Source organism: Cucumis melo, chromosome 12 (genome assembly GCF_025177605.1).
Source record: "Cucumis melo cultivar AY chromosome 12, USDA_Cmelo_AY_1.0, whole genome shotgun sequence".
NCBI classification, from domain to species: Eukaryota; Viridiplantae; Streptophyta; class Magnoliopsida; order Cucurbitales; family Cucurbitaceae; genus Cucumis; species Cucumis melo.
Genome location: NC_066868.1, coordinates 22,135,898 through 22,145,929, shown reverse-complemented (window position 1 = coordinate 22,145,929; position 10,032 = coordinate 22,135,898). Strand labels below are relative to the sequence as shown.

The window sequence follows — 10,032 nt, the reverse complement described above, 5'->3', positions numbered from 1 at the left end:
ATAAAAATAAGATAGAGTATAGAAATTTATTTCTAATTCTCTCCTCTTTGAAATTTATGTTAAGATTTTCATATGTGTAAAGCACATGAACAACATATAGAAAGACGACACATGAGATGATAGAAAAATGACATTTCATCTTTTAAGACATTAAGCAATAAACATGTATGTTATTATATTAGACCTATATTTTCATATTTATAATACAAATGATATTAGTTGAAAATATGTTATATGAAGAGAGATGAAAGAATGATTTTAAAAATAAAACAAGATTTTATCATTAAGTGCAACGCCCTCCAAAATTAATATAATTTTAAAACTTGTTTTTTAGTTTTGTTTGATTAGCTTCAAAATAGTTGACGTTATTTTATTAGTTTTTTCTTAGAAATTAGAGTTAATTAAATAATTTTGGGAGCTTATCTAATTAATTTAGAGAGGTAGAGAGGTGGGTTTTGTAGGCATTTGGAAATTATATATATATATATATGGATATTTAAAATAATAATTATATAATGGAACGTATAATTATTATTTAATAAAAGATAATTACGATAAGAAATAGAAAGTTGATTGGATGAATATTTAATTGAAAAGAGAGAATATTTGAGTTTTAAAAGAAGATTTGGTGGGTTTTAAATGAAGAGAAGGTGTAATTTATTTTGAGATAGAATAAGAAAAAAAAAATCATAATAATTATATTATTATTATTCTCTTTATTTATAGGCCTCGAAGCGTGTCTGGTAACTATTCACCATCTCCTTCTTCAAGAAACCCTAACCCCTCAATCAACCCTAGAAATCAAGTGTTGTCGCCGTCATTGTTCTCCTCCGTCTGTCTTTCCCGTCGCTCGACTCACCGACAGTCTCTGTTTGGCAACCACCACGAAACACCGTCGGTCTCTGCATCTTCTCCATCGTAGCCAGTTGTCTTCTGCCACATCATCCTACCAAGTAGCAGCCGTCAACAAACGTCAGATCGAGCTGAGTTGCCGTCCGAGTCGGGTGAGTGTGCGGACCGCTTCTTCCTCAGTCGTTCGCGCAATCCGTGCCATGCGTACGAGTTGCCTGAGTCGTTCGCGTTGCCCGAGCTGATTCGTCCTTCCAAGCCGCGAGCCGCCCTTTTCTCTTTAACTACACACGAGCCGTCCGCCAGCCGCAATCCTCCACGAGCCGCCACCCCCTTTTTCGAGCCGCCTAGCCTATTCCTTAAACTGCCAAGCCATTTTAAGCCACCAACCTATTTTTAGTATTTTTTTCTTTTTTTTGTAAGTTTGATTGGGTTTTGGTTAATATCCAATAAAGATTAATTTTGGACCCTAAATAATTTAATTTTGATTATTTTGGTTAGATTTTTTAATTGGAAGTGTGAGCTGTGGAATTTTCTTAATAAGGATAAATTGGATTCAACCTCAACTTTGGGATTTTTCTTGGGAAGCTTTACCTTGGTGTTAGGAATATTTTTGGATTAATTCTACTACTGGACCTTCGAACAAAATTTAAGAGACGACATGTATTTACGATTATGCATTGCTGGTAGCTAAGATGCATAATCTCAATGCATAATATAATGCTATAGATGATGACTGATATTATGATTGACGATAATGACTGGTATGTTTATGATACATGATTATTAATCACATGATTAAGGATGTTAAGATTAATATTCATGTCATGTTATGACGTTTATGATGATGTTACATGCTTTGGATTATGGTGTGTCTGTTAACTTTGTCTGTTGAGCTTTTTACCCCACCTGTATTGTGATCCTACCTATGGGGTCACTCGCACGACTAGGTGTCGCACAATTTAGGGGTGTACATACGGATCACATGCACGGTTAGAGGACAATTATATTGTGTATATGGGGTCACTCGCAAGACTAAGAGTGTTTCGACGACACTCGCACGATTAGAGGTATACCTACATATTACATACATGTTTATGGAGTGTGTACCTGCGTTCACTTGCACAACTAGGGGTGTTCCCACAGGATCACTCGCATGATTTAGGGGTGTTCGTACGGTCTCACTCACTCAAGTGTGTTCCATTGGACACACGACATTATGTTTCTAATGAAAAGTTAACAGATCACCTAGCGGGACTAGTAGAGGGTCCATTACTGAGTATATTTATATACTCGCTCTTTCCTATGTTTAATATTTCAGGCTAAGGTAGAGAATTTGAGAAGCTGACGAGTGATAGAAAGTGATCCATGACATGCCATATGGGGACACAGTTAGCTTCCGTGCATATTTATATGTTTTTTTTTTCAGTATTTTAAATTTTAATCATTTTACTTAAGATTTTGTCATGTTTATTTGTTTTTAGTTCTTTAAAATTGTAAGAACCCATGGCTCACGTTTTCAAATTATTTTTGTTAATTTTGATAATCTTATGTTTTTGTGAACATCTTGATCTTAATTTTATAAAGATCTTAGCTATCCTCTTTTCAAGAAAGTGTCTTTTGATGTTTATCTTTTGAGTAATGACCTTAACCTAATTTAAAAGTCCGGGTCGTTACATTAAGCATTTTGATTGCTACCATTTTTGCTTAGCTTACCTTATTAATTTCAACAAAAAAGAATGTTACAAAACAAAATGGGGAATTTTGTTAGGGGCACGAATGAAATTTGGACCAAGATCTAAATTGGTACGAAAAATGGTCTTTTGCTTACGTGAGTCGTGTCTGAAAGTAATTTTTTATCCTCAAACCACGTACGGAGACAAAGAGCTGACAAATTCCCTCTTCCCTTCCTAGCTTTTAGTTCAACTTCTTTTTCTAGTTCCTCATCAGACAATTATTCTTTGTTATTTTTTCGTCCTAGCTTTCAATTCCTTTTTTCTCGTTAAATAAAATTTTTCTTTATATATATTTTCTTGTTCTAGCTTCTTTGTCTAGTTTCTCATCTAATACAACTATAACTTTTCCTCTTTGATTTTCTTTTTTTTTTTCAAATTCTTTTTTTGCTTCGACTTCTGCTCCTCGTTCTTCATTAGACGCCCAAAAATTGGAAAAAAGATTGCAAAATGAAAGAAAAAATTGAAGGAGAAAGAAGAAGAAAAATGCATGAGAAAAGATAAAAGAAGGGGTAAAAAACCAAAAGAGTAACCAAAAAGAAGAAAAAAAAAAGAAAAAAGAAGAAGAGAAAAACGAAAAATGAAAAGAAAAAAAAGAAAGAGAGAACACAAAAATGAAAAAAAAAAGGCGAAGATGAAAGAACAACAAACGCATTAAAAACAAACAAGAAAAAGAGGGAAGAAAAAAAAGAAAAGCAAAACTCTGGACTCTTTTTCATTGGGACCTTTTAAAAATGACTCCATATAATTCTTAAAAAACTATGTGATAAACTCATAAAATTCAATAAATACAAAAGTAAAAAATTAGTAAAAGTAAAACATTTAACAAAATATTTATTATTTATAAAAAAATCAAGTATAATAAATTTTATCTTTTAATAATTTTATTTTACGAAGCATAAATAATTTATTAAATTTTCCTATTTTTGAAAAGGCCCCTAAAAAATTTACATGCAAAATTGATAATTTTCAACCAAAAAAAATCAACTATAATATTGTTTTTTCTCCCAAGTTTTATCAAATTTGTATTCATTACACATTGAGAGATGATTATTATTTTAACGATTTTATAAACAAAACATTATTAAAATTTAATATGAGATTGCAATAGTTAAACCAAAAAATTTGAGGCGGAAGTAGAACTATATAGTTCAATGAAATTATAAGAAATTGATAAAAACATTAACTAAATGGGTAATTGTAATGGGTAACAATTTTTAAAATAATTATTAAGTATATAACAATATTTTATAAAAATTGCATGTATAACAAAATCTATCGGTGATAGACTTTTATCGTTGATAGAATCTTATGGTTTATTAGTGATGGACCAACATTTGCTACATGATCTAACAGTCATAAATTCTTATCATTGATAGATTTTGACAGATTTTACTATATTTATAAGTTTTTTAAAATGTTGCTATATATTTAATTATTATTTTGAATATAATGATTATATTTGCAAGTATCCCTAACTAAATAGGTTTTTTATCAAATTGATTTGGGTGGTGAGGTGGGAACCCACCCAAGAGTTCATGAATTTACCAAGCGTCACCAAAAGCAATGGTTGGGCTTGGGCCTATGGAGCCTCACCCATCCTAAGCCCAACCTTCCTCCAAACATTTTTGGAATAAAACTCTCTTTTTTTAATAGGGATTTTAACTATGGTACGTCTCATTTCAAGTTGGATCCAACATTGTCAATTTTTTTATAAATGTCTTAATCAACTTTAAGTTTACAAAAATATAAAATCCAATTGATCAAACTATCTACTTTTATTATTAATAATATATTAAAAAAAATAGAAAAATGAAATAAGGAAGACGATGACATAAATATGAAAGAAATGTAAAAATTTCATAAACAGATGTATGAAAAATGAAATAAGGAAGGTGATGACAGAAATGTAAAATTTTCATCAACAAAATCAATAATATGAACAAAATATGCACTCATTGGATAACTTGAAGGAGATGACCAGAATAAAAAATATGGGACAGAGAGAGATCGAAAATGAGAGAAATTGGACGGAGAAAGTGATCGATTATGACATTGAAAAATGGATGAAGAGAGTGAAAATAGGGTACTGGATGACGTGCAATCAAGAGAAATTAAATAATTTTATGGAAATTCTTTAATATATTTTTACCATAGTTGACTCAATTTTATACCATATTTAAAATAGATCTCTAATAAATGATATTTACAATTAAATGAAAATAAATATATTATTTAATTAATACATTAAATAGGTAAGTTATAAAATACATAATAAATGTGATATAAAATAATTATGGTATTATATTATATATATTTTCAAAAATAAAGAATATTTATAATTAATGTGAAGGATAAAATGATCATTAAAAATCTTGAAATCTTATTTAAGAAAATTAATAAGATTTTGAGACATTTGTAAATGTTTTTTTTCTAAATTTTTCTTTTGAATATCTAGATTGAATTTCCATGTGTCAACTACGTTACGAATACAAAAATAGCTTTGCATGACCCAATTTAAGCATAACTGATGCATATAACATAATCGAAGCTTATATACTATCAGTGTCAGGACAATTTGGAATTCAAATATACTACTGGTATTACATTATATATATACTAGCCATTGTGTTCTTCCAATAACCAAATATTTGTAAATCTCAAAAAACTACGTTGAAAAGAAAAACGAAAATTTCTACGTTACATCTTTTTAAATTCAACAATTATTAGATAAGAAATCAAATTACCAACGTAACGGTGATAGTAGGTGCGTCATCTACGAAAGTCTGCTCGGTTGACAATTGACATGTATTGTCTATTTGCGTCATTAGTCAATAAACACAGAACCTTTTGAATGGAAGCAATCTTGGCTAAAAAATAAGTTGTATAACATTACTTCTAGTACTAATTTTTCAGGCTCCTTGGGTTTTGTCCAATGGATCAGTCCTTTTCTCCCAGAACTTGAAATGCAAAGCCCTCTTCTCAAGCATTTGCTCAACCTCCTCGATTGGAAGACCTTTTGTTTCAGGCACACATGCGAGGACAAACAAAAGTGCTACTACTGAAATCAATCCAAATATTAAGAATGTCCATGAAGGCCCAATTGATTGAGTTAGGGATAAGAAAGACTGAGCAACAATAAGGTTTGAGATCCAATTTGCAGTAGCTGCTGCTCCTCCACACACTCCACGGTATCTTAAAGGATAAATCTCAGAATTCACAATCCATGGCACAGTTCCCATTCCTGGAGAAAAGAAGATAATGTAAAGAGCAAGACCAATGAGTGCAAGCCACCCAAATCTGCTAGGACACCCTCTCGTGTACCATAGTCTATCTTCACCATGACACAAGTTCTTCACTGTGTCATTGGAAACCAAACATTCCCCAGGAAACAACTGCAAACAACAGCCACAACAAAAGAAAGTGTCATATTTACATATGAAACATACCAATAAGAAAATACCAAACTTGTTTGGAATGATTTTTCATAACCACTCTAGCCTAGGATTTGAAATCTAGATTCAATGGTCATGCTACCTACTTGTCTTGAATTCTTTCGACATGTTTTGTACTTGCTCAATTACATGCATTCTAAGAAAAATTTTAGAGAAGCACTTACTAATATGATTGTTTCAAGCCAAGCACCCTTAGTTATGAGGTTTTTTGACTAAGTCAATGAAAAGAAAGATCACCTTTATCAGTTTAAGTGTAAGTGTGAGTTTTTTAAGCATTTTTCAACTATACTTGCATGTTATCTTAAGGATTTCTCTTATTATTTAACGTGAGTTTGATTCATTTATGCATTTCTTCACTCATCCATGATATTTGAACACTAGAAGAGTCATTCCAAACTGTAGAATAATTAAATTGGTGATTGTTTTTTCTTTACCTTATCGACTCCCGAAGCACAAAAACCACAATCTGGAGATGAGGCTTTCAAACACTTCATACAATCCCAAGAAGCAGAATTGCCGGCAAAGCTGTAGTCAGGGCATGTATAAGCTTTAAGTGGAGTGTTTGTAGTTCTAACTAATGGAGAGTGAGATGTTGTTTCATGAAAAACTGCTGATAGAATGCCAAGAGAGATGATGACACCGAATAAGCTAATGACTAGAAGCCTTTTCCTGCCTGTTCTGTCAATGAAATATATGCTGACAATGGAGCCTAATGCATTGAGCCCAGCTGTGACTAGCGAAAGCAAAAGTGCAGTCTCATTAGAAGCAAAGCCAGCCAACTGAACTATAGAAGGACTGTAGTACATAACTGTGTTTATGCCCACAAATTGTTGGAAAACCTGAAGTCCAACCCCTGCATAAAGTCCCCTTCTCACTGTTTTGGTTTTCAATAGCTTGATCAAGCTTATCTTCTCAGAAATCTCTTTCTCTTTGATCTCTGCTTCAACAGACTCCTTAAGATCTCTAATCTCCCCCTCTACCTCATTTTCTGAGTAGATTTTTCTTAATATCCTTTCAGCCTCTTCTGACCTCCCCTGTTCAAATAAAAAACATTTTGTAATTCATGTCTATTAAGTCTCTAAATTTCAAAAACCATCTCCTGTTACCTTACGGTATAACCATCTTGGTGACTCGGGAAGTAAGAACATTAAGATAAACTGTAAGAGAGCTGGCAATCCCGCAATCCCAAGCATCCATCTCCAAGTGCCTGGTGCTTTGGTGAAAGCTAAGTTGATGAGATAAGAGAGAAATTGGCCACCAGTGATGAGAAAGCCATTGGTGCTCACAAGGGCACCACGAATTTTTGGAGGGGAAGCCTCAGAGATGTATAGAGGGGAAGTCATGGAAGCCATACCGACACCAAGACCGACGAAAACTCGACCAACAATGAGAAGGGAAGGGCCGGGTGAAGCTGCCATTACCACAGCTCCAATGAAGAAGAGGAAATCTGCTATAAGAATTACCGTTCGTCTACCAAATCGATCGTTCATCCATCCTCCAATTGCTGCTCCTATTATGGCACCTGCAATTGCCATGCTCACTATAGTTTCCTGTTTCATGTCACCAACCGAAACATTCACTTGCATTAAATTTCTTTCAACTCTTTCTTTACTATTTCATTCTTTCAAAACTTAAATTACTTTATGATCACAGCAACAATCTAATGTGACAAAGTAATCTAATTGTAATCAACACAATCACCCTTCCCTTCCTTAAAGATCCACGTTCAATTTTCATCTCGCAATTGTTGTAATAATAATTTAATAAAAAGCTATTGATAAGATGCTTGAGGAAACTTCGAAAATGTTTCAATAAAAGACCTTTTATTTTTTATAAATACCTAATATAGTCTAGATTACACTTATGTTTCTGCATCCCACTCGATTCTTCCATCATAATTTGTCTTACGACAAACTTTTAATTTCTTATTTGTTTCTAAAAATATATATGAGAACTGGGATATATCCAAATATTGCTTTATTTTCTTTTATGAATTCTAATATTTGCTGCACACTTAGAGGTTAAATTATGAGCTCGGTTATAAACTTTTGAATTCAACTAATTTTGTTTTTTAAACTTTAAAAAGAATTTAATAGATATAGGAACTTTTGAATTCAACTAATTTTGTTTTTTAAACTTTAAAAAGAATTTAATAGATATAGGAGTTTTAAATGTTTGTATCCAATGTGTATTAATTTGAATACTTTGTGCCTAGAAAGCAATTCACATGAAAAAAATTTAAAAGTTTAGAGTTAAGGTTCACCCGATACAAAATTTAATTATATCGTATAGATGTATTAGTTAATAAAAATTTTAAACACGGAAGAAAACTATTTAAGAATATAATATAATTTAAAAGATATTATTTTAACAATAGAGACTAAATTAAATATTAAAAATTTAAAACTTCAAACAAAATAGTTATATCTTAAAAGAATGCAATGAACTAAATTATTAAAAGGTTTAAAATAGACAATAAATTGTCAAATCTATAATAGTAACATGTAACACCAACAAGATAGTATTACACTTTAGGTTTTTCTTTCCATAAAGTGGAGAAGAAAAAGTTGGAAAACGTAAACAACAACCCTTTGACACTTGTTCCAGAAAACAATCATAAAAATTACTAATTGTCTTATCTAAACAAACACAACTAATTTACCAATCAAGTTTCAATGCATGGGAAAAAAAACCCATTAATTAAGAAAGCTAGAAAAGTTCAAAGAACATAAATAAGTCAAATTTATAAGCTAGTTTAGTTACCTACTTAAAAGTATTTAATAATTAATTAATTTTTTTTTTTTTTTCAACTCTTTAGACTTTTAATTTTATTATAAAATATCCTTTTTTTAACAAAAAAGTTAATTGATAATTAATTTATTAATAAACTTATATAGAATAGAGATATAATTATGTTTAGCTTATTCATGGAAAATTAGATTTATAATTTAAAGGTCCATTTGAAATGCCTTTATAAATGTTAGAAACATTTTGTTTTAATTATTTACACATCAAAATGTCAATCTAAACCACTCTTAACACGAATTCTATGATCTCATTGGATGAAATTTAAATATATATATATATACCAAATGATCAATGAATCACCTGTAAAACAGTGCTGCTGTCCACAGACTTGAAGTCATCCCTAATGTAAAGAAGAGCTCCAGAAATGACTCCTACACAAACAAATCCCATCATCCCACACATACTCAATTAATTTTTGAAAAGGTTGAGTTTAGAAGTGTAAAATCAAAGTCCAACTAATTTTTAAATAATTAAAGACTGATTTAGAAATGATACTAAACAGTAAACGCACGATGGATAAGTGTAATAATTAATTACCAGTGTCATAGCCAAAAAGGAAGCCACCTATTCCAGCAGAAAAGGCAAGACGAAGAACATATGGATTTTTCCAAGCCAAAGAAAAACAATCTCCAAACGTTGAAGAACCATCAGTATTGGTTCCGCCATGAATTCCTCCCTCCATTATTATTTCTCTCTAAAAGAAAACCACAAGAAAAGCAAAGAAATCTTTGTGGGGTTTTTAGCAAAACGGATGAGAAAACAGTGAAGATCAACACATTTGAGAAAATTCTGGAAATGGGTTTTTGTTTTTTTTTTCTTTTTGCTGACAGAAAAAAATGGTAGGAGAAAGAAGTGAATAAATAAGAGAGAGAGAGAGAGAGAGGTAAGAAATTGGGGGAATGGGATGATGAATATAAGTCAACTAATGGGACAATTTTAAGTCTCAGTTTAAGACAGAACATCATGATATGTTTGAAACAATGTTCAACATTCTTTTATTTCTATACAATATTTTCTTTTTCTTTCACTAAAAACGAGACCCTTAAATTATTTATATAAGTTGGAAAGTTCAAGTTAACTTTTAACAGTGTAAGTCTACAAGTTTTGGTGGATGTAACTGCAATCATGCTACTATACAGATCATTTTTACTATCGGTTCATGAAATATTGGAAGAAAGAAAATTAAT

The 10,032-nt window shown here is 31.2% G+C and overlaps 1 protein-coding gene across 1 annotated transcript; it reads right to left on the bottom strand.

Moving 5' to 3' along the window:
* Window positions 1–5,159: 5,159 nt before the first annotated feature.
* On the bottom strand, window positions 5,160–9,813 carry LOC103487832 (probable inositol transporter 2). The gene is made up of 5 exons (XM_008446321.3): window positions 9,383–9,813; window positions 9,146–9,216; window positions 7,144–7,587; window positions 6,472–7,071; window positions 5,160–5,977 (listed from the first exon to the last, which is right to left on the bottom strand). Exons 1-5 carry the CDS (start codon window positions 9,525–9,527, stop codon window positions 5,495–5,497), a joined length of 1,743 nt encoding a protein of 580 aa, XP_008444543.2. The 5' UTR covers window positions 9,528–9,813; the 3' UTR covers window positions 5,160–5,494.
* Between the last annotated feature and the right edge of the window lie 219 nt (window positions 9,814–10,032).